This window comes from Phaethon aethereus (genome assembly GCF_964289735.1).
Source record: "Phaethon aethereus genome assembly, chromosome: 4".
Taxonomy (NCBI): Eukaryota; Metazoa; Chordata; class Aves; order Phaethontiformes; family Phaethontidae; genus Phaethon; species Phaethon aethereus.
In genome coordinates this window covers 54,973,736-55,001,669 of record NC_138578.1, presented here as the reverse complement: position 1 = coordinate 55,001,669, position 27,934 = coordinate 54,973,736, and the positions used below count along the sequence as shown (strand labels likewise).

Sequence of the window (27,934 nt, the reverse complement as noted above, 5' to 3'; positions counted from 1 at the left end):
ACGCTAAAACTCTAGCTGCCCTCCCAGCGCCCTGTCCCACGGATGGCAGAGAAGCCACGCGAGTGCCCGTGCCCTCACCTTGCCGGGGTTGTTTCTCTCGGCGGGACAGGGCTGGGGGCCGCCGCCGCCGCAGCTCCAGCCTGTCTCCTGCAAGATGTCGGGGGTCTGCTGCCTGGTCTGCCGCGACACGACGAAGTGAACCTGCTTCTCGCTGGCCTGTGGGAGGAGGTGCAATGTGAGTCCCACCGCACCAGCACGATAAACCCCTGCACTTCAGCCCCAGAGCATTCACAAAACGTGGGTCCCGTTTAAACGTGGTTTGGATTTGCCACTAACGCGGTTGCAACGACATAAAGCAGTACCATCAGTTCAGGTCAATAAAGTCCATAAAAATTTACGGCCAGCTACTTAATACTTCTTTTGAAAATTTGCTGGTAACTCTGAAAAACCCTTCCTTTCTGCCCCAAATTTGCCTGGAAGCAGTGATCCATCACAGCGAGCGCTGCCTCAGCTCTCACACACACCTGCGTATGCCACTGCAGAACAGCAACGTGCCTGCCATGGGAGGGAGGGCTGCTGCCGCCAAACAGGAACCCTGAAAAAGTTGCAATTAGCACTTAACGAGGGATGAGCTCGAGCCTTGGCTGGTGAAATTGGGGAATAAACGATGTAACTGAGTCCACCTGTGTGCAATGAGCATGACAAAGGTAAGGCAGCTTAAAGAAAGGGATGTGCAACTATTTTAAGAAGTGAAATCCTATTGCACCGGAGCATAGAGGAAAGGGCACAAGCAAGGACACAGAGTAATGGAGTTTAGGCTGGTGAAACTAGCCCAAACTCTTACTCTAGGAACTGCAAAAACAATTAACCCAAAATAAGCTCAAAATGCTCCTAGGCCTTTTTGTATAAAGTCATAATAGTTGCGTGCCTGAGAGACACTGCAAAGCTCCTACTGAGTTATGTTTGCTTATTATTTTTAAGGTGTTCTGTGTGTGTCTAATACTAGTGTTTTTAATTCTGCGTACAGGTGAGTTTTTTCTCTGTCTTATTGGATCACCACTGTTTTCCTAGAAACTAATGGCTTCATTCTTTTCTCGGTAGGGTGACATGAATTTTTTCAAGGTAACAGTACTGCAAAGACGGAGCTGAGAGGGAGTGGGATTTAGCTGGGTAAATCATAGATGTCTGCCAGAAGGGCAAACCAACACACTGAACTGAAGGGAAGGGTAGAGGTAGCCCCAATGCTACAGAAGCATACTCAGAGGATAAAAAGAATTAATCTTCTAATCTCCTTTTCTCCAGGCTAAAGACCCTGGTATGGTGGCAGGCAGGAGGGGCTCTGCAGGGCCAGTCTCCAGAGGGGCCCCTGCCTGCTGGCTCGCAGGTTATCACTGGGGAGCTGCTCGGTATCTAACGCGGAGCCCCCCACAAGCACCTCTGGGGGTCTGGTCCCCCTGGAGCTGCAGTAGCGATGGTTGCTGGTACCAGAGCCCCCGGGGCCATCAGACCTCCGGGCTGGCTTGCTGGCACGCGGACGTGCCCTGCTCACCGCGGAGGAGCTCCAGGGAAAGCTGGTGTTGAACAAGCAGCTGGAAACCAAACCCAGATCCAGTTGCGCTATTGAAATCAAATCTCCCGCAGACAATTAACAGAAGCCAGAGGCAGCCCCTGGGATTTGCGTTTTTATAGTTTGGTTTGTCTTTTCTGGAGCTGGAATCAATAGTAGTAGCTGAGAGTTAAAAAATGCTTTTGAAAAATGTCACTATAGTTAAAAAAAACCCCAACCTACCTCTCCTAAATATCCCACTTCAACCTAGAAATCTGCATGCTCAGGCTGTGCTATTTGCAAGGAAGGTGGTAAAAAATATGTACTTTCTTGTTACTTTCCTAATACTTTAGGGAATGCTAGTTTTTTCACCAGCAACTAAAATCCCCGCAGCTTCATAATATAGCTTTTGATACATACATACATAAGTATTTCAACATAACTTCCTAGGTATTTTTACCAGGTCTATGATTGCAGAATATTGATTCCTGGTTTCTGGACTCATCTGGCACCCAAAGGCAGAATGCTGTATCTCAGGAGAAGTGAAACCACCCCGGTCCCTGATTTGTAATATGAGTGAGATGAAACTGAACAATACGAGACTAAGCCTCCTACGGCCCCACGAAAATCCAGTTTTCTCTAAAACAAACAACTTCAACTTACGCAACTTCTGCTTAAAACTCATCAGCTGCCACATGGTTAGTATCAAAGTTGGTTATTTAGAGGAAGGTTGTAAATGTGATTAATTCTTGCAGAATGACTAGCAAAAGTTCAACAACAGTGTCTATCACAATGTCACATTTGTCTCCAGGTCAGTCAAGTTGAGTAATTTCTCAGAAGTCCAGAGTGTTTTAAAAAGTTATCCAAACAACAAGACCAGCTTTTGTATTTACGTATTTCCATATAAAAACACATTAACATTTCCAGTGATCAGAATGTTACTTGCTGCTTCATTCTGATACCTCCCTCCCTCTTACCACTTGTTTTTTCTACAATTCCTTCTCTGTTTTATAAGCTGAAGCAAGAATTAAAGAAATGAGCTTTAAGACTGAACGCAAGCAATAGCTGAAACAATCTACTAGAATTAAAATTTGTTACGGCCAAAGCCCATCAAACAGGGAGGCAGAGACACGGTGGCAATTGCCTCTTCTGCTCTCGGCAGAAGCTGCCCCATCTCTGCAGGGATGGTGGAGCAGGGACACGTTTTGCATCCTCCGGCCCGCAGCGGCCGCACGACCGGCTTTCTGCCGGTCGACAGCTGTTGTGACGGAGAGAGGGTCGCGCGCCTGCCGCGGCGGGGGGAAAGACGGGGAGAGGAGGGCGAACATCTGGAAAGTCTGGCTCAACCCGCACAGCTGGGCTTGATGTGCTTCACACCAGCGCCCACTCATCTCTTACCTTGTTCCTTTTCTTGTCGCTCCTATGGAAGACAGATGTGGGATGTCACGTTATTTAGATTAAAAGTGCCACATCTGACACATGGCCAGGACTAAAGATGACACGACAAATGGGAGCAGGCTCCCAAGTGTTACGATGTTACGCGTTCCTAATTAGCACTTACGTGTTTTCTTCATTTCAGTTCTTGTGACCCAGCTTATAAACAGCCAGGCACCTAATCTACTGGTTAACAACTGCTTCACATACGCTAATATATAATTGCCAAAGGCCTGAAGAATCAAATTTGCCTCAATTATTCATTATTTAGAAGTCAAAACTAATCAGATTCCACAGAAATCTGATAATCTCCCAGTTGTGCTTGGCCTAACAAGCCACGGCCACATTTTACGATATTAGTGAATGTTAGTTCTGCTTTTAAAGAAACTGATGGCTTATTTGAAGCTTCCACCACTGTTAATTTGAAGACCTCAACGTACTGTGAGTGACACAGGCTGAGGTCTCAACAGGCTGCTGAGAAAGCAAGAGGACGCAGCAAAACATCCCTTCATGTAAGAAGCAAATGCAAAACACTTGTAGCTTCAGTATAATGGTTTTTCTCTGGCATAACATGGAAACAGGAAAAGCAAATGATAATTGATGAAAAAACATGACAAAAAAGACACAGGTTCTGGGAATTTTGCATTAGACAAATGTGATTCATAGAGCTCGCATCAATGCAATGTAATCCTGGCTGTTTGGAAACCTGAGTCTCCCCTTTGATAGACATGTTGTTTAAATTTCCAGGGACTGGTGTGCATTTCAATCATTATTATAAATAACATCCACCCTTTGGAACCCAATAAGAGCTTTAGTTGCGTTTTTAAACTCTTGTGTGTGAATGGTCTCATTAGTCATTTTTTCCATTTCATCTCTACGCTGCATGTGTTTTTTGCTTATGGAGCACTGTTGCCTGGTTTTGTAGCCATAAAGAACTGTTCCGAGAATACCAATTTTTTGGAAAAGTTTTCATTCCAGACTTTGTTCCCCTTGGAGAATTTAAACCTTGCCCCTCACCGCCTTCTGCTCCCAGTTAGTGAGCTACATAAAGTAGTCCAGGAAGATGCTGGGCCAGAATTTCAACAACTGGCATTATGCAAGGTGACGCTGTTTTCTTACCTGTGCTATAAACTTCTCTGATAAAAGTTGACTACAGCCAACTGAGCCTATGCTAAAGGAGGAATCCTCTCCACAGAAAGCATGGATTCGAATGCTTCTTTCAGCCCAACTCACGTTACCCTGGTTATACCTGTCAGAAAGGGGAAGCAGCCAGCCTGTTTGACACCTAGTTATCGAGGCACACAAAATTCTCCAATATGTGAACACTCTGCACGCCTCCAAATGAAATGTAAATTTGCACAAGTATAATGACTGCTATAAATATGAGATAAAAGCAACAGAAGATTCTTGGCTTTGCTGTTTATGTTGAAGTTTTCTAAAAAGGTAGGCTGTAAAGAAAGAAAGCAAATGAAAATGGTTCTGGAGGGGAAATTAGGCAGAAGTTGACTGATCATGTAGCTGAGAAACGCACAGGGCTTTTTTCTGACAGTTTTGTGGCAAGACTGTGTAAGGGTGTTGCAGTGGCACCTCTTCAGTTCTTCACGCGAGTCTAAATAGAGATTCATAAAAACTACAGATACAGATCCATTTTTTCCAAAACATTTTGATTCCCATATGCTGGATTTAGGTAAGAAATATCTACACTCTACGGAGTACCATCAATCGTAAAACACACCCATGGGCAATCCCCGAGTCTGGGAGGATGATGTTCATCCTGAAGCATGCCCTTGATTGCCTTAGGCTGCTCTGGTTTGCTCCAGGGCTGCACCAGGGAGCACTGTGGCTCCTGGCTGAGTTGGAGGAGTCAGGACCCAGCTGGACCCTGTGCTCCCGGGGCACAGGCTGGCCTGCCTTTTGGCAGAGCGCACCACTCTTTGCTGATGCACTGAGTATATGGAGGTTTACATTAACCTGTACATTACAAAGCCCCCTGAGTGAACCGATCACAGCAGGCATCACTGGGAGATGGTCCATGCCCACATTCACCCTTGTATCCACAATGAGAGAGAGATGTAAATTCCCATTCGAGCTTGACACATCTCCTTCTTTCCCCCAAATACACACTCATTAATTTTGCTGCAATGGAAGGTGCAAATACACTGCTTGGTTTTTGCAAAATTCAGAACCTGTGGTCAAAGTGGTGGTAACAAACCTGTATCAGCTGGGCTGCGCTCTCTGGACTGCCGTACCGATGGTCATGCCCATTGATGGCCAACACCCGGTCATTCTCCTGAAGTTGTCCATCACGGGCAGCCATGCCACCTTCCAGCAAGTTGAAAATAAATACCCCCGGTTCATCAGCCTTGCGGACCAGTTTTATTCCCAGCTGCTCGTCCGGACTGCTTTTGTTGAGCACAACATGGAAACTGTCGTCCCTGTTGCAGAGAGCATCAAGAGAAAGTCCGCTGTTTCGGCATCGGTACCTCTGCTCTCGGAGCACTGTCAGTCGGAGCACGTGGCAGGGTTGCTTCAGGATTGACAGGGCATAGTTGTGAGGCACATTTTTGATGTCCATGCCATTTACCTGGAAAAGAAAAGCATAAATCAGCAGCAGAAAGACCACCTAATCTGAATTGGCACCGGAGAGGGCCGATCGGTTTATACAGATGTCTTCATATGAAGTGACATGTGCTATTTCAAACAGTGTCACGCAGGAGGCCAAGTTTGTGGTGCAGAACAGTCTTCCCCCTGAGGAAAGGACATGCTGTACAGACACTTTCTGCCTCTTTTTTTTCCCCTCTTTCTGCCTGATAGTCTCCAGACATACATGTTATTTTTCAGCTTTATTATAGCTCTTCCCCAAGCTCCAATATCCTTTCGTATTATCTTAGTTTTATTCCACTAGCTTCTGATTTCAAATCTCCTTGCCAGGCTTTCCTTTCACTCCCACCACTTTCCTGCTGTTTCTCTTCTTCATTATCTCCCAGCTGTTTTAGAAACAGGAAAACTAAATGTTCCCCACTAATGAATCTCTAATTAAAATGAAGAAAAGAGCCTCAAGTAGAAGTTCAAATGTCCTGGATGTTTGCTAGCAATTATGCTGATATACTGCACCAGAGAATCAGGCTTTTTATGTTTCCCAGTGTTCTCCAGGTAAGATTTAGCTCAGATGGCAGTAAAACTGCAGAACTGCCACTTCTTTAATTTGGCTGAGGAAAAGACGGAGAAAAAAAAGAGCTTCCAGTCAATCCAGTCATGTCCACATGTATAAGAGCGACTAGGCATTGCACTTTATCACTGCTAAATGAAAACCGGTTGCAAGGTTGTAATTAGTTGCTGGCTGGAAAACCGGAATGAGACAAGTTATTTCCATGTACTTTTACATTGCACAGGTTGAACCATTTAAATATTAAGAAACATCTCCAAACTGCAACAGAAATGTTCCCCAGCACGGACAAAAGCGTTCGACTGGCATTTGATTTTGCAGACTGCCCATGTGGGCACGATGGGGCTGTCGTGACCCCACTGTTGTCGGGGTGGGGCCACTGCACCCCTGGGGCACAGCTCAACTAACTTTAAGTTGCCCGCTTGGGTACCACGAATAACATGAGCTGCACCAGCATGGGGCTGCAATCGCTGTGAATCCTCAGTAAAGAGCCGGGGAGAGCCGAGCTGGGCCGGGCCCCTGCACGCTGCAATCACAGCTTCCCACTGCAGTTTGGATATGCCCTGCGGGAACAGTTTCGGCTCGGTGGTGCTATTAACTCTGCTGCTCTGTGCTGGCACCAGGACAAAAATCCTCCCTGAAACACACGGCTGGGTGACACTCATCCAGCTGGCCCCTGGCACCGCCATCCAGAGGCACGTTTAAACGGTGCCAGAGCGAAGTATCCCCGCACCGTGATCCTGCGAAATCCCGTTAGCCAGCGGTCCATCAGGCACGAAGCAGAAGGCATGTCACAACCCGGGCATGCCTCAAGTATCCTCAGCTGCCACTGGGGTCAGCAAAAGGTAGGAAAGCACAGTGGCTTACAGGCGGTGCTCTGAACTTCAAAGGACAGTATCCTTTCTAATTACTCATGTGGAATATTTAGTAGAAATCAATAGGGCTGGGAGAACTACTCACAAACCCTACCAGCCAGGCATGCCAGAGCAGGCAGCAAGATGGACATCCAGAGTCCCACCTGGAAGATGTCCCTGAGATATGCACCTCCAGACACGTGGGGCATGCCCGCCTTGCAGTCCACCCCACTTCCAGCTCCTGTAGCCCTACCCCAGCTAATGCCACACTGGCTGGCCGGGGTACCAGCACCAGTCTATCCATGGCAGCACGGCTCGCAGCGAACAAAGCTGTCTGCTCAAATGTTTACCTGATTTGGAAAACCTATTGAACTCTTTGCCGTCTCTGGCCACGCTGCCACCAATATTTGAGCTAGCTGATTTAGGCTGATTTGGGTACACCCGGGTGAGCTGCAGTTGTACTTCTGGCATGCAATGTGAATGTACCTGTGCACTCCAACTACACACCGTCAAAGCAAGGAAAGGAACTAGTATTTTCTGTTATTGCTCTTTCCTTCTAAGGACTGAAGGATCCTTGCAGAGCTCCAAGTCGCTGGGGCAGCTGAGAGTGCAGGTCCCATTCAAAAGCTATTGCTGAAGCCACTGCTCACAAGACGTATGATCGTCAACCATCGGGCCTACGTCTAGTTCATCTGTTAGACGTTTCTATAGAAACAGGAGCAGAATTAGTAGCCAACAGCTAATGCCTGAATGCTGCTCAAGTCTGTCCTTAGAGATGTCACCTGTGGCTGCGGGTGGAGCAACGCTTCCAAAACAGAGCGGGCAGTGTCTCACGCCGTACAGTGCTGCACGCCTCATGCAAGGCGCGAGATGCAGAAAGAACTTAGCCCTGATCCAGCCCCTATCACCCATCCTGGTGTAAGAGGGATTGAAAGCAATGGACACCTCACTCACTGAGGTTTAAGCCCACAGTTCAGCAGAAACAAAGAGGGCAAAAAGCCCAGCCTCTGCTTTCAGAAAAAAAACTTTGGCACCACTGGGTCAGAAATGCCAACACTATATTGCCTTACGTTGCATTTCGAATCTACCATGTTTATAGATGGTGGAAATCAGAGAGGTTTTGTAGTGAACAGGAAAAATAAACAAATCTGTGAGCCTCAAAAACCATTGAAATGAATGAAATCATCACAGCATACAGAGGAACTGAATGTCTTTCTGCGTGCATTATTCTACCCACACAAACAAGCAACATTGTGAATCTCACCTCATCGACCGACTTACACCGTCTTACTCTTTGTTAGGATACTTTTATCTTGTACCTCCACAGTACTGTACCTTTAGTATCATGTCTCCAGGCAGCAATCTTCCATCTCTGGCAATTACCCCATCTCGATAAATATGCTGTATAATAATGTGAACCAAAGGAGTCTCACTGCCTCCCACAATCCTAATGGCCAGGTTTTCATGGGGATCGGTACGGTTGATCTTAATGCAGGTAATTTCCCCATCTGGAATCAGGTGATACAACCTGGGAAAACCTGGAAATGCACATTGTAAGGTATTTATTTGACATCACAGCTTTGTTTTGTTAAAACATGCACGGCACAACTTCAAGTACATGCCAATTACCCAGACTAGGTTTTATGCATGGATAGGATTTCTACTAAGTGGGGAGGAAAGGATACCTATGTTTGCTGAGCGGACTTGAAGGGATCTTTCTTAAGTAATACACTCAAACTTCCTTTTTTTTCCTCCACAAAACACAGCCCTAAACCTTTGATGTAATCCAGACAGATGAAATGTACTAAAGAAAAAAAGCCAGCAGTTACACGTGCTAATGTTTTAAGGAAATAAAATGCATTTTTAGTCACCAGAGACCACTCTGAGCCAGGCCACAGTTCCTTGCTGGCCCTAGAGCAGATGTGTGTGGACAGTCGACAAACCTCCATCCCTGCACATTCTGTCTTACTGGAAGCATCCCAGGCTGCCCTGCTTTCCTCCATTTTTGGTACCACAGCTAGGGACTGGGTGCTTGGCTTGTGACGCCCAAGGAAGCATTCTTTTACCTTCAGCTAACAGAAAAGCAAGATTTCTCGGGCAACCCAACACAAAAAGTAGTTTCCCTACCAGAGCCCTCTCCTTTCATCACTGCTTGAACTCTAGGAAGTACAAGCAACTGGCTCTTACTGAGCCGCGTCTGCATTGAAACCACAGTACACTCAAAAAGCGCCTGGAGGGAAAGATCTCTGCTGGCCCTGGCAATCTGGGTGTGGGAAGAGGGACTAATGGTGGGCAGGGGTCCTTTTTGTATTTAGGATGCACTGGAGAAAAGTATCCTCTTCCAAACTCTGCTTTTCAACTGGCAAGTTTGCTTTCACAGCATGTCACTAATAATTTATTTGCTTCTAGATCAATTCAGAATTTTAATCCAAATTCAGCAGCAAGCGAAGTTGAAGTAAAAGCACCAGTGAGTTTTCTAGCACAGGTTTATCAGCCTTCAATTATTTTGAATCCCCCATAGGTGAGAGAAAGCTTTTGAATATTTTGTGTGTGGGTCCAATCCAGCGCTTATATGAAAAACCTGTAAGTCAAAAAATTAAGTGCTAATATTTTTTCCATAACCTATTTTAGAAATGGAAGTACAGTGATTGTTACTGCATAGCGGTAAAGGGTTAAATGAAAATTAACAGAGCAGTATGTGAGATAGATAGAATAAATATTTTTCTACCACAGAATTAGCAGACAACAAACCAGCAAGGCACCAAAACCTTTTTGGAGAGAGCAAGGGGAAAGAAAGAACAGCAAAAAAATATTAAGAAACACCATGTCGGATCCCTTACCACTTCTTTGATCATATGCTCTCCGGGGCGGGAAGCAGTCTTCCTCCACGTCTCTAAAAAGCACCTACCAGTAGCACAGACTTCGACTTTGTGGTTTTATGGAGAGTTGACAGGATATAAAAGTCTATCTAGATAACTGTACAGCCTCCATCAACCTAATATCCAAGTATGCATTTAGTTTACACTCTTGTAGTAGCAGTTTCTGTGCTAATATGGGTTTACTTCAGTGCTGCATGCAACTTAATGTCTCAGGAATAGAAGGTGCTTTATTTTCCCCGTAGTCCTCTATTTTCTGAATGTTGTTTGCCCAGCTTGTAACTTGTTTGGTTCTCTTTAGCCTGAAGGGTAGATTCACTCCATCTAAATCCAGGTCTCTCCGCCAAATGCATAATTTGGTGATATGCTTGCTCTGGCTTCCCTTATAGTGCATAGGCACCCAAAGGGGAGTGACACCCACTTCACGGCTAAATCCCCCCTGGAGGTGCTAAACTCTCTCCACTGCTATGTAAGGAGAAAGAGGCAATTAACTCTGGCATCTCAGTGGGTGCTTAAAGTCAGATGAGACAAGTACTCCTTAAAAATCACCAAAGGCCTGATCTCTGCATCAGAATAAGCATGCACATTTTACACGCTCGGTGTGGCTATAAGGGTATTTGTATGCAAAAATGCAAATAATAACCTGGATCCCCACGTCTTCTCCGCGTGGAAATAAATATCTCTGTATATTTTGCAGACTACCAAGGCAGTCCTATAGTAGAACTACTTCCATCTCCCATTGCATGATCATTCACCTCCTGTCCTACCTGTGTTTTTTCACCCAAACACTCATTCTCCCATACCTCACTCCGAAAACTTTTCTAAAGGAATTACCCAGTTACATTGCTTGACCATGGAGAACTGTGGACTGAACAAGCTATTGCCACTCTTACATTATTTATATAAACTCTAGAGCAAAATCAGAGCGGTGTGGCAGTGAACAATTCTCTACAGTTATATGACTTACATATATCATTATATAAAGCATAAACTTATATAAGTTTCGTTGTGTCTTGAACAATGCCTTAACCAGTTTATTAAGTCTTGTAGTGGCACTTGGCTGACTTTCAATATGACTTTATGCAGATTTTTTAACAGGAATTTTTAATACCTAATCTCCTTCTGAAGTGTGCAGTCTACAACAAAACAAATCTTCCCAAGACAGGTTTCTTGCCAGTCTGAAAGTCACTAAGGTTTCTCTTCTCATAGTTAGCAGGATGTACTGCCTCACCTCCTGTCTTCATTTGATTTGTGTTCTTTATCGAATATAATTAATAAATTGCAACCAAGCAACCAAAATAACTCTATGATCCCTTAATTTCTGCTCTCTTCATTGAAGACTTGCCTCTTGTTTTCATCTCACATATATACATGGACATTTGTATTACCAATAACCTAGACCGTCATAAGGGAAAGGCAAATGCTTATTTTGATGAACTAACAGTAAGTTTGACAAAGTAACTGTATAAAATACACAGTTACCTATTTTTTTTGAATAAGAAAATTCACGGTCACTTTTTTGCCAAACAGGCTGCATACACTATGCGCAGTTTGATATCATGCCTATTTCAAGATGATACCCTGTCTGGAAAGCAACATCTTCAACTTGAATTTTTCTAATCTATATACCATACCCAGAAGAGGTGGACCCTGCTCCAGCACCTGGTTGTGTACAGTGAATGGGGCCCCAGCAGCCCTATTTAAGGGACTCTAACTGGGTTGAGAGCTTGTACCATTCACATACACACAGCCTGTTGTGAGGCTGAAGCATCAGCTTGCACGGACTCCGTTTTCCAGCCCTTATACTCTTAATTAGAATTCTCTATTCTCTTTGACCAGGTTTTCCAGAGCAGGAAAACCCAGGAATGTTGCATACCTTTCTTTACCATTTTATATTTCCAGTCCTTAAATATCGAAGAGCTGCTGAATCTAGAAAGAAGTAAACTTTCTGTCTTGTTTTTGGTGATTCTTGCAGGTTTTCCCATAGAGTGTTGTGTTTTTGTCACCGGGGGTTGTATGGAGCATTCTGAATCTGTCAATATAATAAAATGTCATCTGCATTCAGAAAGACTGTGTGTGCTTTTCCTTCAAACCATATTTTCCTTATATTAATGTGCAATTTTATTGATATTTTCACACATCCCTTTACAGTAACAAACAACAGCTTTACACAGTAAACTCTGCTTATCTGGTACGATGTAGGACGTCAAGCACTTGTTAGTATAGTGGCCATGAGACTGTAATACAAAATTTTAAGTATACCTAACATTTTATCCCCACAGTTTAAAACACTTAATAGTAGTGTTCCCTCAGTGCTCAGGTTTCGGCTGACTTCTCTGTGCACTGTGCTCTTTCTGACACTGCTGCCATCAGGAAAACTTCTGCCTTCATTCCCAGTATCCAGTGTGACAAAGCACTGGGTAATGTTTGCTATGACTCTAGAGTCCGGATTAATGAAAGGTCACTGTAAACAAGACTTGTGTCTCCAGTTGCAGGTCGTTATTTAGAGCAGAAAGTCTGACTGATGTGAGGTGCCAGCCCACCCCCACAAGAAGGCTGTCAGCAGGGACACACACTCATGCTACCTGGTCACCAGAATTTAAACGAAGCTTGTATAACCTGTTCTTGGAAAATTCCTGTGTCTGTGAATGTCACAAGCACTTGCCCTAGTGTGGGACTTTGTTCTGCAAGTCTTCCTTCCCAATTGATTTTCATTTAAGCATTTCATTCTCCCAGCAGTTTGCCACCATTTTGATTTGATGCCTTTCGTTAATTCTCCAGGCAGGGATGCTGGTCTGGTGCAGGGGGCCGGTAGAAGGCAATGCCAGCTTTAATGCCTTTTCTTGCTTCTGGACATTCCTCTCACCAAAGGAGTCCCAAAAGAACTCAAATGAAACTGTTGTAGAGTTGAATGTGCCTCAGAAGAGTTGTGGCTGCCTATCTCATCTACAGCAGGCAAAGTTTATCCGTCTGCAGTGGAGGAAACATTACAAAGCCAATCTCTTCTGGAAATTGCCTGGCTCATCGTCCTAGAGCAGAGCGCTTCTGTAAGATTTCCGACAGCAGTTTTGGGAAATCAGAACTGCAACTGAATCAAATCTGGGGAAAACAGGAGCAGCGTGGGATTCCTGTGGGGTGCAGCCTTCCTGAGACAGAAGTTGGGCTGTGCTGTCTTGTCCTGGGGCTGCAGAGGCCACTTTTCTTTTCTGCACATAGAGAGCCTTAATGCCATGAAATGGTTGATACCTAAAGCCATCTGTGTTTCACTTACTTACCTTCTTTTTCTTCATGTACCTTTCCCAAACGTTGAAGTATTTATAATGTCTGTCTGTCTGTGTGTCTGTCTATCTGTCTGTCTGTCTATCTATCTATCTATCTATCTATCTATTATTTATCTATATATAACAGACAACAGGGCTCAGACTGAACAATAGGAGTGAGATACACCCATACAACAGGAAAGTCTGTTCTGTGGTCCTGCCAGTGCCTGCCAGGGCTGCCTTGGTTTTGACTGCTGCAAAGCAATAACAGATGGTAGAACTGCACCCACCATGAGACTAAGAAGAATGAGTTTGACTTTGAACAACATTTGGCATCCTCAAGCAATAATAAATTCAATTTATTTTACAATGGCTTGACTGCAAAATGGAACTGATGAAGGTTTTTGAAAACCATCTCCCTTTTAGTTAAAACTGTACAGAGGTTTTTGCAATTGCATTCCCAAATTCTTTCCTCCTAAATTGTCAGCTGGTTTATAGCTTGTATTTGTAGATCAGTTTGAGTAAAGAGCATATACATATTTAGTCTTTCTTGGAAGTTAATTTAAAGAGTGTGATGCCAAACTGAGAGCACAGTGATAAAAATAAGCTTAGCAAAGCTGGAGCAGTCTTTGCTTGGAGTTATATTATCATTTAAGAAAACTGTCAAGGTCATTTACACTCATAGATCCAGTCAGAAGATATCACATCTTAAATGCATCAGTGCCGGAAGGGTGTCCCTGTCACCTTCCCTCATGTCTCAGAATGAAACCATCTCTTTTAAGCTTTCCTAACTTCTGCTTCAGACCTGGAAAGCTATTTGTAGCTGTAAGTGCTGTTAATAAGATTACTCTCAGGTAGAAATCACAAGCTTGGGTGCTGCACTACAGACAAATACTTTTTTGCATGGGTTATTTACAAATTACCAAATTATTAAAAATTAGAAAATTTTAATGCCTCCTTCTCCCAAACATTCTCTCATCAGTGTTCGTACTTTTCCTTCACTTCTAACATCTTCTTTGGTTTGGACAATGAACAGTTCTCTGCTGAAAATGTCACCAAAAATGTTTAAACAGATGAACAAAGAAAGCCTGAATCATTTAAATCCAAAATTGGCACAATATGACATTGTTTAAACAAATCAAACCACAGGTTGCAAATGGAAATCATGAAGTAATCTTCACAGCGCAGGACTGCTACCAACTCCAGGTATAAGACAGCATTAGACTGTAACTATTTCTCTGCTGTAATTATAACAGAAACACATTTGACATTATGCATCATATTTTTAAGTGTCCTTGGGTAGCCAAGGAATTTTCCGAAACCAGTACTACATTGAACTTCAAGTGAAGCAGAATCATGGTTATTTGAATTTTTTTCCTCCCACATCAGGAAATGGGACTCTCACAGTCATATTGCAACTGAGCATTGGCCCAACAGACATATCAGCTTCAGATTAAAGGCGCCTATGCACTTCACAATGGGCAAATAGTTCATTTGGCATCAGTGCTGCTGATGCCCAGGGACAATACATAGGTGCACACCATGGTTTTCGTTCTCAGACCTCCTTTGACCAAAATACAGGCAAAACACAGATTAAATAGAGACATCTGAACTAAGATGAGGGAATTCAGAAAACTGGGGACAGATGGGCTATAGTATCTTGAGCTTTGCCAGATGATCTGACAGCTCCTTTATCAACAACAGGTTATCATCAGCAAGAAGGGGTTAAATAACCCCAGGGTGAAATGACTCTGTGCCCACTGGCACAATAGAAAACTATTCTGCTCAGGCACTGACTAAAGCTGGCAAGGAAAGGAGCCACCAGAGAGGTGGTGAGGTGCTGTCTAATCTCCTGGAGCAATGAGGCATGGCTGAGGTGTGTTCTCAGGTGGTCCCAGACATGAACCTGTGAAACTTGGGGCAAGGCAGCAGCAGCTTTTGCCCCAGGTGTGGGGACTTCTGAGGCCAGGAACCACCACTCACAGGAGAGCAGAGTGGCAATGGGGAGTCAGACATGTGGGGCTGCCTTTCTCCCATGGGTTTGGGCTGGGCCTTCAGCGAGCACAGGGCAGGGCAATACTGCAGCTATCCCTAAAGACTGACCAGCAGCTCCAACCAGAAGTCAAACTGCAGGCTGCTCAGAACAGCTGAGGGCTTAAAAAAATAAATAAAAGAAGAAAACATACAGAACTGGAGAAGAGAACAAGCCTCCAGCTTGCAAGATGATGATATCTGTTACAAAGAAGTATATTCATTTCCTCCTCCAACAAGGAGAGGGAGTCTTTGAGATGCCATTACGCAAAGCAGCTGTCGCAAAGGACTGCGTAGGGATCTTTGTTAAAGTTGTATTTGTATTGCTGCAAGCTACTTGCTTGCATTTTTTTAAAGACCAAATTCCAGAACTGTGTAATCAAAATGCATTCTTTGCATACGCAATTAATACAGTAATTTAGGTACCCAGCTTCTGTGATCTCATACGTAAGAGTAACTGCTCATTAAGTAATTACATGCCTACCTGGTTTTTCCAGTGCAGTGGAATATATTTGGAAGTTTATAGGCATGCTTGGTGCAGAGGAATGAAACCACAAGCAGAGTCAAGGAGAGAACGACAATCTTGACACTGTCAATGGGGCCCTGGAGATATTGCCAGTTTAGGGCCCCATTATATGTCCCTTAAAAAGGAGACAACGGTGCTTTTCATCCTGCTGGAAATGTAAAGGCCACTGTCATCTTCACACCTCTTTCTGTTAACATCTGGACTGCCACTGGGTTACTGGATAGGTACCATTGGCACCTAGATCATCCACACACTCTGGACGCGAAACCAAGCTTTCAGTGGAACAATTACAAATGTCAACTATAAGCCTAGGTAGAAAGCAGTCATAAAAATGTTTGTGCCCTATCTTGAAGAGGTATCTTTTGAAAAGTATGAACTTGAGACATGCAGCATTTCACTCCAGCTGAAGAAGGGCAAGCTTTTGCTTACAATGGGTTGAGCAGTTGCTAGGGAATTAGAAACATATCTGTCTTCTCAGAGAGAGTTGTAGACAACTTATTTGCAATATTTTACTTGGGAAAAAGAATAAAATATTTGGGATAGTAAAGTTATTAATGATGTTTTCAGGCCATTATCTTTATGGAAAAGTTTCACAATTTTGAATTATCAGGTTTTATTTCGTCTGCATCAGCAAGTATGTGGACTAGGAGAGTAAGTACCAAGAACACAGCAATGCAGTGAAACTGCCCTGAAGGAATAAGCAAATAAAGCTGAAGAAATATTGAACGCTGTTCTCCAATTCACCACTTCAAGAATAATGGTGCTTAAACACAGCATCTGACAGCCTTTTGTCCTTATTTTGTGTGTGTTTCAATGACAGCTTGAAATACAAAGTAAAGAGAAGTTGGAGATTTTGTCGTCTTAAGGCTCTTGCCCTGGACATTTGATCTGGGAAGAGACGTGAGGTGCTGAGGCATCAAGCAAAGCAATAATAAGCTCAGTGAAGACTTTGATTAAGACAATGATTCCCACTCTATCATCACTTCCTCTTGATGCATAAATGCTAATATCGTAATTATGTTCCAAAGCAATTAGTAACATTTGCTTATTGCTTTGAGAATGCCAAATGTTAAGTGTTACTGCCTGCCAGACCCCTCATCCTTGACATACGTCAAACTTGCCTCTCCCTGCTGTTTAAGAGCAGAGCATTCTTACCTCATCACCTGGCTGGCTGAGGTAATACAAGTTTGTCACCAAGGATCCCACAGAAGTGCTGGAATAATTACGGTACTTTGCACTCTCATACCATCTTCCCACAGGGAATTTCCATTATAAATAATGGAATAAGCATTAGCCAAAACTCATTAATTTCCTACAATGTATGATCACTGTAATCTGTTTGCTTTAGGGGGACAGCCTCATACTGATGAAGCCTCTTCAACAAAATGATAGAGCAAGTCAATGACAGCTCCACTAATAGATCCCAGACGCCCAGATCCCACATCCCGCGTGCTTGATACTGGGCTGGCTGTAGCACACAGGCTGTTACCAGAACAGCCCTACATGAAGTCTCACATACCCCAGCAATATTCTTGCCTGCCAGTCACTAACAACTTTTTAAAGAAGAAATAAGAAAAGATTGAACTTTCTGGGTTTTTTTAAATCATGCACAGCCCACCACATGAAAGGCATGTCAGTCATGGACATCCAGTTCCCACGTGGATAGGGTCCCCTACCCCATTTTAAGTGATAACACAAGGAGAGCAAAGCATTACCTTCCTCTCCAGCAGCAGAGTTCCCAACAGTCTCCTGTTCCCGGTCAGTTTGGTTGGAAACGGCGCTTCCACTTTTTGTCCTTCGAAGGACACTGAACGCCTTGTTTATTTTTTTAAAAGATCTGCTTCTTATAGTGGAGCGTTCGAAGTGTCGAGCTGCAACAGCAGGAGAACCAAATCAATACAGTTCAGCAGTTCCGGGCTAGAGCCACATAATTTCTGCAGCCGTCGGCATATGATGGGGCATAACATCAACAGCAAGGCTGCCTGCACTTCACCTTTGCACCTGACTCCAGCTGACACTCCAGGGTTGCATCCACCTGAATCTGGGTACAATCATCCTACCTCTGTCCCACACACTGGAATTGCCACCTTCCTTGTCTGTTTTGCCATCCACACAGAGAAATCTCCTGTGAGCATGGTAGCCTGGGAGAGAATAATCCTCAATCAAAGCAGAATCAGCAGTAATCCTGTGATAAATGTACATAAAAGGAAGCAGCACTGCCCTTCCCAAGTTATATGTTTGACCAAAAAAAAAAAAAAAAAGCTGGAAGTTTTTTAAAACTCTTGTTGAAAGAACAAACACACTACTGCCTCAAAACCCTCCGATGCTTCCAAAGCCACCAATGATAGCCAACAATTCCATGTCAAAAATTCAAAGATTATCAGGTGAGAGGGACCAACTAAGTTGCATCTTCTAACCTGGGTAAGGCAATAAAAAAAAAAAGTCATAATACTTTCAAAACATGTCACTCTCTTTTCCATCCTGCTAAAGATATCTTCATGGCTGTTGCTGTTCTGTCTCTTCGAGCTCTGCATGCTAGCCAAACATTGTAATCTAATAATACAACATTCCCTCAAACCAGACTGTGGCCTCTAAACTCAATAAAACTGGCGGGATTTAATTTCATTCTGGTGTTCTCTTCTTGCCCCCTCCCTTTCCTCCCTTCCCCCTTAGGAGAATAGTGCTGCTCATTGTCTAGTCTTTCTTCAGCCCTTCGTCCATTCTCCCAACATGCAGCTGGTGCAACACGAGACGGGCTATTCATTTTGGCATCAGAGTCTTCAAATACAAGCTTTGAACTCACTGTTAACGCTTCCCAGTCTACCTTTGGCCAGGCCACATTTTTCAAATATGACACTGTGTTGGTTTGGGCTGGGATAGAGTTAACTTTCTTCCTAGTAGCTAGTATGGGGCTGTGTTTTGGATTTGTGCTGAAGACAGTGTTGATAATACAGGGATGTTTTCGTTATTGCTGAGCAGTGCTTACATACAGTCAAGGCCTTTTCTGCTTCTCACCCCACCCCACCAGCAAGGAGCACAAGAAGCTGGGAGGGGACACAGCCAGGACAGCTGACCCAGGCTGGCCAAAGGGATATCCCATACCATATGATGTCATGCTCAGTATATAAAGCTGGGGGAAGAAGAAGGAAGGGGTGGAGGGACATTCGGAGTGATGGCGTCTGTCTTCCCAAGTAACCATTACACGTGATGGAGCCCTGCTTCCCTGGGGATGACTGAACACCTGTCTGCCCATGGGAAGTGGTTAATGAGTTCCTGGTTTTGCTTTGCTTGCATGTGCAGATTTTGCTTCATCTCTTAAACTGTCTTTATCTCAACCCACAATTTTTCTCACACTTACCTTTCCAATTCTCTTCCCCCCATCCCACCGTGGGGGAGTGAGCGAGCAGCTGCGTGGTGCTTAGTTGCTGGCTGGGGTTAAACCACGACAGACACTCATCAGAGCTGGGTGTAGTGTCACAGGATGAAGGATCAAGGCAAAGTTTCCTTGTGTAACTTGTCCCTGACTGTGGTTATTTCAGCAGGACCAGTTCCTCTGAGCTGCACCTCCCTGGGAGGCTGGCAAACATCCCCCAAGCTCCCAAAGCACTTCTTAAGGTTTGTTTTCCTGCAAATATTTGGCAGCAGCCACAATTCCCAACAGCCTTTTGGGTAGGTGCCCGTGGCATGATCTATGAGGGTAACTTGGGCCACCGTGTTTTGGTGAAGCTATTACACAGCTACACCATCTCCCTGGCGCATCACGTATACCATTTGCTCTTCCAACTGAGATGACTTGCCTAAATAATCTTTCTTAAGACCTGTGGTTTCCATGTGTGCAGCTAGTCTGTCTTCAGCTTGATGCTGCCCCCGGCCAAACAAATTTGTTTTTCACCTCAAATCTATTGGGTCACTGAGTGCATAATTTGATAAGCCATGTAAAATTAAAGCTTTCACTCTCCCTTTTTTTTTTTAAAGCCTCCAACAACATATGTTTCACAGAAAATGAATGCTGAAAGACGCCAACAGGCTCTGAAACCACCACTTTTAGTTCTTACTTCTGTTTCGGTTGCTGCGGTGCAGATCTCCGGGGCTGCTGCCTGACTGGCTGTCCTCCGAGGTGGGGCTGAAGGCTGGGTTCACTAGCCCCGGCTCGTCTGTCATTAAGGCGATGGCTGCAGCCGCCGAGAGCTCAGGGCCCAGGGCAGCTACTGCTAAGCTGGAGCCATGGTCCGGAGACCAGTCTTGGGAACGCCTCTTCCGTTCCTTGGTAAGGCCGTAGTGGGATGCTCCCTTACATCTAAGGAGAAAGGAGGGAAAGGGAGACATGATAACAAATTGTATGTAAATGTTGTGTACTTATGGAAATTATCCGGTGCCAAGGAATCATTTGGAGTACAAACTGTGACGATCGCGGTGGCTGATGAAATACGGATGCTTAACAAGAAGGAAAAATGCCAGTCCCATCATGTTACACAACCAGAAAGAAGGAAATTTGTCCTTCCAAGTAGTTGAGTTACCACCTTACATGGAAAGGCTACTGCTGGTCAAGAAAAAATAAAGAACAGTAGCCTTGTGTGTAGTCTCATGTGTATAAATAGTTACTGTGGATGTGTCCTGGTTTCAGCTGGGATAGAGTTATTTTTCTTCACAGAAGCTACTGTGAGGCTGTGTTTTGGATTTGGGATGAGACAACGTTGACAACGTGCTGATGTTTTCGGTTGTTGCTGAGCAGTCAAGGACAGTCCAGCTTCTCGTGCTGGCCTGCCAGCGAGCAGGCTGGGGGTGCACAGGAAGCTGGGAGGGGACACAGCCAGGACAGCTGACCCAGGCTGGCCAAAGGGATATCCCATACCATATGATGTCATGCTCAGCATATAAAGCTGGGGGAAGAAGAAGGAAGGGGTGGAGGGACATTCGGAGTGATGGTATCTGTCTTCCCAAGAAACCATTACACGTGATGGAGCCCTGCTTCCCTGGGGATGGCTGAGCCTGCCTGCCCATGGGGAGTGGTGAATGAGTTCCTGGTTTTGCTTTGCTTGCATGTGCAGATTTTGCTTCATCTCTTAAACTGTCTTTATCTCAACCCACAATTTTTCTCACACTTACTTTTCCAATTCTCTTCCCCCCATCCCACTGTGGGGGAGTAAGCAAGCAGCTGCGTGGTGCTTAGTTGCTGGCTGGGGTTGAACCACAACAGGATGTAAGAGGACAGGAATAGCAGGTGGCTAATTTAGTCAAAGGCTACGGTCTGTAATTTCCACCTTGCCTCTGGTCAATGGAGAGCAGGGTGAGACCTGACAACTTCTTCAGGTCTGCTGGTTAAATAAAAGGCACCTTACCCAGCCCTGCACCCTGAGGAGCCTTCCCGGTCACCAAGGCAGTTGCACCGGGACCACAGCATTGTGGTCTTTCATGCAGGAGGCAGGGTCTACCCTTCAGGTAGAGGCCAATGCAGTGGGTGAAGACAGGGTTGCAGGTGGGAGTCAAACACTCAGGGTCTGTGGGACTCAAATCCCCATGCAGTGCCTGTACAGACCATTTACTACTTGAGCTGCACCTGATGAATTGTTTTCAATTTCAGCCATGGAGATGAATTTCCAGCTCTGTTATTCCAGCTCAGTTGAGACACTAAAATAGAGGGGTCATCACCTTGATGGAGGAAGAGATACAAGAGGTAGTGGGGGGTCCCACTGGCCCCTCAGCCCTGCCAGAGCCAAGGAGGGAGTGCAGGGCTCACATTGAATGACTGAGTGCAGGTCCTCAGACTAAGGTCCTTGGGCCAGTCTGGGATTCAATTGGGGAGCTCAAGGCTGGTTCTAAAATAATTCCGGAGGAAAATCCAAACCCTAAACCCTGATTCAACCTCCACAGTGACAAAATCCTCCGTTTCTGGTGGAGACACACATGTTCCCAGAAGAGCTGAAGAGACTGCATTGTAAGAGGCAAACTACAAGCCTGCTTTGAAACAACTTACTTGTGGTCCCAACTGTCATCTCTATGTTTATTCTTGTCAGCAAAGGCAGGACCACACATAGCATTTGAGGGAGGGGATTCTGCCCCTCTACTCTGCTAGAGGGTGAGACCCCCAACTGGAGTCCTGCGTCAAGCTCTGGAGCCCTCGGCACAGGAAAGACATGGACCTGTTGGAGCGGGTCCAGAGGAGGCCACAAAAATGATCCGAGGGATGGAACACTTCTTCTATGAGGACAGGCTGAGAGAGTTGGGGTTGTTCAGCCTGGAGAAGAGAAGGCTCCAGGGAGACCTTATTGCAGCCTTCCAGTATTTAAAGGGGGCTTATAAGAAAGACAAGGACAGATTTTTTAGCAGGGCCTGTTGCAACAGGACAAGGGCTAATGGTTTTAAACTAAAAGAGGGTGGACTTAGGCTAGATGTAAGGAAGGAATTTTTCACAATGAAGGTGGTAAAACCCTGGCACAGGTTGCCCAGAGACTCAAGGTCATGTTGGACAGGGCTCTGAGCAACCTGATCTCGTTGAAGATGTCCCTGCTCCTTGCAGGGGGGTTGGACTAGATCATCTTATAAGGTCCCTTCCAACCCAAACATTCTATGATTCTATGATTTCTTTCTTAAGACTTGTTAAAGAAAGACACTTGAATGAAATTAAAGATGGCTGTGCTCTTCATGAGTCAGTATTTAATTAAAGCTATAAAACAACTGAAAAGACAGAGTGGCCCAAGGACACAGAACCTGTGACTTTTCTCCAACACCACTTCTTCCCAGTGCCCACCCACTAGAAACCTCATTCACTGCATTAAAAAAAAAAAAATCTTCCTTTTACTCATAATCTGATGAGCTTGGCCTACTTTCAGTTACTGTTATCTCTTTCTTCATCGCAAAGCCTAACTGATGACTTTCATAAATGTGCTCTGTAGGATAAAGTCACAGAAATAGCTGCAGAAACCCTTAGGGATAGAAAGCTCTTCATAATATATGGCATGCACAAAAGGCAATGCATAATACATACAGTATGCCATGCTAGTGGGTTAAGTGTCAGAAAAAGAAGTAGTACACTCAATGGAGGCCTTGGAAGAGAAATGATTTATGGAAGCAGTTCTAGGGACGGAAGGATGAGGTGAGGACAAGTCACAGAGCTCTTTATATCAGCTTTGGAGAAGTAGTTTAATTTCTCTTACGGTATTGGCTTTTTATCAGAGGCAACTAAACTAAAAACTTTTTTAGTGCTAAATTATGACTTACCATCATTTACCTCATACCACTTCTGACAACTTTCTTCTTAAAGAGGGAAAAAAAACCCCAACCCAAACCATATCGTATTGATGCAAATGTTGTAAGGGCTTTGTATATGCTTTAAGGTTTGGATAGGAACGGCTGTGGCTGAAGTTATTTCTAAAACCTTTCACAAGCCAAATGAGGAGTCTCAAATGAAAATACTCCTATGGAAGAGAAGGTTGGTCAACTATTTCAAAAGACCAACAAAAAGTTATTTGGGACACCTATTCCAAGACAAGACTGCAAAAATAATCATGTAAAACAGAAAGGAAGAGCTTTCTCAGTAGAGGCCTCCTGCCTCCACTGCAGCAGGCATTTTCCTATCCCTTCCTGAAAAAGAAGTGTGACTTCCTCACCCCCCAGCATTCCACACTGTGGCAGGATGCTCTCCTTTATGTTTCATACGGAACAGAACCACAAAGGCCTTCCCCTCTTGCAGCCTACGTAAAATTCTCCAACACAGCATTTTGGGAACCTGTCCTTGACCTCTCCATCTTGCAGTAAGGTAACATTTACTAATCCAGCCTACAAACACTCAACAAAATATTTAAAAATAGTCTAAAAAGCCAACACAATGGAACAAACACAAAGAAATGGCTTCAGGGTGAATTGTCTGCTATTCTCAAAAGACAACCTCTGCCTTACAGGGATCCTGAAAAGATTGAGAATATGATAAGAGATATTCCTACTCCAGATTTTATTTGCCTCTGTTTGCACTGTACCAGTAAAGTTTCAGTTTTAGCTGATATTAGAGCACCAGCCTTGTGAATGGGTCCTCAAATGCAGATCTTTTTTATTTTTGGTGGGTTGCATGAAGATCAACTTGAAGATCAGAAGTGGCTCTGCCCAAAGACTCCCAGCTACATGGATTCAGCTGCTGCCTGGTGCCCGTCTGCACTTCACCACTAAAGCCCTCACTTTCTGTGGAAATGCTCGCTTGCTGCTGCTGGCTGTACTGCAGACACCCAGTTAACGGCATCAATCCAAACAGCAATGAACAGAAGACAGTTACTTTGAATGCAGAGAGGGCTGACTGACGCAGTTTAAGATGTGGCTTATTGGAGAAGACAAGTTGTCATGATACAAAGCACAAGGCATATCTTTCTAACTCTGCCAGAAATAGTTAAAAGAGACCAAAGCTCTTCAAGTATGAGCACTGAAGCTATTTCTTAAATAATTGTGACAGGCATAAATGAACACGAAACAAGCCCTCTTTCTTCAGATTAACACAGTGTCCTTGAAGAAGAAAAAAAAGTCCCAAGCTCTCAAACTTGCAATAAAGTCTGCAACAGCATCTCTTCACTTTCATTGTTTTCCTTGTGCTGACACTGCTGTGATAACAGAAAACAGAAGAGATGACTGTCTAAGTGGAATCATATTTATAGTGTGTCAGCTACATTTTTCCATATGGTTGGATTTGGCTCCCAGAAAAGAGAGGTCCATAAAACAGCTACATGCCAGTGCTAATTATCTGTCTCTCAACTGCCTGATTTACAGCTAGAAGAGCTGGATACCTGATTAACACAGGCCAGTCAGAAAGTGAACCCAACACTGTCTGTTGGCCAAGGTGAACTACAGATTTATGTTCCTTCTCGGTCGCGCCAGACAGCAAGTACATCCGTGCAGCCGTACGATACCGAAACAATTTGAAGGCCAAAACCGAGAGCGATAAACAGACACGAATAACGTGTGTTGTCCAGTCCATGCCATTAAAGTAGTGTCACTAGGTGCATACAGAAAATGCAGAAAATAGTTTCTTCTGTTTGCAAGGCCTCTTTTAGGAAGCAGAAACGTGCGGTTTCAGTACGAGCTAACCACTGGGCCGTGAGAGGGCAGTGGCGACTGCTGAGACGTCACCCAGGGCTGCAATTTGGGCTGGCATCAACACCCTTGCCCCGCGCCCTGCACTGCACGCGAGGGAGGCTCTGCGCTCCAGGCTCCAGGAGCAGCACGTCCCAAGTGCTGGATCCAAAATCCCGTGGCTGCCTTAACTTGGTCCTACCATTTGTAAAAACGGGCTTCGGTCAAACTCAAGGGGAACAGAAACATTTCCACATCATTTGCAAATTCAAATGAAAACTGGTTTGAAAACAGACATGCGTTTTCCTTGCAGCATCCCTGACTCACGAGGCAAAGGAGGGCCTGAAAGTGAGGTTGACCTCAAGGATTTCCATTACCTGTGCTGGCACAGGGCAAAACGTAAAGGCAAAACATAAACGAGGACAACTGCATGGCTTTTTTCACTTCATTTCTAGTGATCTAAATGAAACAATATCACAGGCAAAAGATATATGTATATATTTATAATGCATTTGCTCTTTTAAAAACATGCTGCTTTCTATCTGTGTCACGTCACCAGTTATCCCTCTTTCCCCCCATCTCAGACCTGACTGACAGGGCAGGAAACAGTGGAAAAAAGTAAATCTAGAGAGTGGGAGTGCTTGTGAGCCAGGTCTGGCTGAAATAAGCAGAGCAGAAGCTCTCCCTGCCCCGTTCCAGCAGTTGCTTTCCCAAACTCATTTCCAGTGCACTCATATTTTGGTGCATAACAGGCTGTCATGGTTGATCTGAAGCTAAACCCTGGTCAGGGTAGACAAGTATGTTTCATCTATGCCCTCACTGGAAACAGTTCTCATCCCTGTGTAATTTGGGCTTGACACAGGCTGGGATCAGAAGTACCAACAGTATGTCCCACACCCTGACCCCGTCATACAAATTCTCCTGGCCGCTCTGGTACCCCTGAACTGATCCGGTGGAAAGGCTGATGGAGAAACTGAAGGTGACCAACAAGGAGCATCCTGAATAACCTGGTGCTGACAACCTCACTTGTGAGACCCTGGTGAGAGGCTTCTGCCATGTCTGGGAAGGAAGTGGGGGAATTGGAATTGGAGAGTTTGACTCACAAGGTGTTGGCAATTCCTGCCCCACGGGAACCATTCGCATCATGTGTGCATCAGCAGTGACCATAGCCCAAACGTAACCCAAGTACCAACCATGCGGATTTCAGGCCAAACACCTAAACTCTAAAGCTTTCTGAAACTCCATCATAAGGGAGTGAACTGACTTGATCAGTTCTCAGGCAGAGGTGACACCAACTCTTCTGATCTTACATCTGCAAACAGTGCACCGGGAACTGGAGACAAAAACAAAAAAGGAGTGAGGCACCTAAGCTCCAACCAAATCCCATGTTACAGATCTAAGCTAACATGCAGCAAATGCACAATCTCCCTTCCAGACCAAAAGAGGCCAGGCACATCGACATCTTCAGCAGCAAAGGTGACCAATACCCTGTTTGGTCTTTACACCCAATGATGTTATATCATCCTTGCTCGGAAATCTGGCTCTTGTGAATCCTGCTCCTATGTGCAAAATTCCTCTTTTTTGCTATATATGAAAATCAATTCTGAAACTGAGTGCTTAATAGCAATGCTTTTTCCTTGGTGATTCTGAGTTCTTGCATGAAAGCCGCATATGAAAAAGCTTCATAAATAAGTACCTGATTTATTATTTTTAAAATGCATTTGCCTTTTCTGCTTTTTATAAAGGATTCTGTCATGTCAAGAGCATTCCTCAAGCTACTGTAATCACCAGCTGTGGCTAGAAAGGTCCTACCTACATTAAATCTTCCTCAATATTCATAAAGAAGGAGATGACCTGTCTAAAAAGCAAAGCTTAAACTCCTGGGGTACAGTTTCCAACCAACATCCTCTGAAAGTCAGGCTGCAAAACCTTGTCTAAACATGCAACTAGAAACAGGCTGTTCTCTGCACCTGCACTTGAATTTCATAAAGTCAGCAACTTTTCTAGATGCTCACCGCTGCTTTTCCGTGCACTCCGCACCCTGGCTTTGATGCACATGGGTTCCCTCTCCCTGGTGATCTCAGTGCTCATTTTTCACCTAACTTAAGTGGGGAATTGTCGCAGTTACTACTACATTTTCACTTCAATAACCCTATAAAGAAAAGCCTTTTAGAGACAGCTTCCTGACACCTGGGGCATCAGGACCGGCTGGGAGGGACGTGTGGGCCGGTGGCTTGATCCCCGCTGCCTCCGAAGGGTTGAAGGTGAGTGAAACCATCCTACGTGCCCACAAACACTGCTCTTCTCCATGTCGGCACCGGAGTAGCGACGGTAGAAATTCAGATGAGGCAAATGGCTTCTCTGTCTAGCTGTCAGAGAGATTTTCTCATGTTACGTGCTCTCTGTTGTCAACCAGAGGCCTTTTCTAAAGTATAAACACGTCGTAGATTTAGCGGTTCTATATTTCTGCATTACTACTCTAAATATTTATAAATGTCCTCATAACATTTATTTCTTTAAGCTAAAGTCATTTAGCTTAAATACTTTCCCACAAGCTAGGAAAAACCTCTCAGATATCTATTTTTTTCAGTTTAATTTCTGCATATCCCTGTTCTGGTTTGCTAAGGTTTTTTCATGCTTTTTGTTTTAATGAAGCCATCATAATTCAAGAAACTCTGGAACTACCCTACTAGCAAAACCTAAAGTTGTTCTGTGTCCTAGCTGTACAGATCTGACTCCAGGGAAGGGCTGTCATTTTTACAATGCTTTTGCATTATGATGCTGTCAAACAAAATGTATTTCTATATTATATAAGGAACGTGTGCAGGAGTATCTGTATGCTTACACTGCCACGTCAGCTACTCTGTATGAATTTGGGTGCACCACTAGAAAAAGTACATATAGTTCCCACAGATTAAAAAAAAAAAAGGTTTTCTAAGCATATGAGGAAAATACATACTGAGCGTTCTTTATAATTACTATGTTAGTAATCAGCTACAGTGACGTACTCCCATTTCTGTGATTTCGCTGCTGAGAAGGAGGAGGAAGCACGGGTAGCGATTTTGGTACAGGCCCATATTTTGCAGTGGTGAAGGATGGAATTGCAGTTCAGAGTTCAGTCCCCACGGTTCCCAAAACTACCGATGGACAGACAGCCGGTGCCAGACACAAATTGAACAAGCATTCAATG

General features: G+C 44.5%; 1 protein-coding gene across 2 annotated transcripts in view; it reads right to left on the bottom strand.

The window, feature by feature from the left end:
• LNX1 (ligand of numb-protein X 1) overlaps nucleotides 1-27,934 on the bottom strand; it is a gene marked incomplete at both ends in the record, with an annotated part of 69,417 nt that overhangs the window by 15,473 nt on the left and 26,010 nt on the right. For both annotated transcript variants that reach the window (XM_081999346.1, XM_081999347.1), the window contains 5 exons: nucleotides 79-216; nucleotides 5,193-5,564; nucleotides 8,336-8,538; nucleotides 17,409-17,564; nucleotides 19,749-19,990. In XM_081999346.1, the coding sequence (XP_081855472.1) occupies nucleotides 79-216; nucleotides 5,193-5,564; nucleotides 8,336-8,538; nucleotides 17,409-17,564; nucleotides 19,749-19,990 (1,111 nt within the window). The remainder of the gene's footprint in view (nucleotides 1-78; nucleotides 217-5,192; nucleotides 5,565-8,335; nucleotides 8,539-17,408; nucleotides 17,565-19,748; nucleotides 19,991-27,934) is intronic.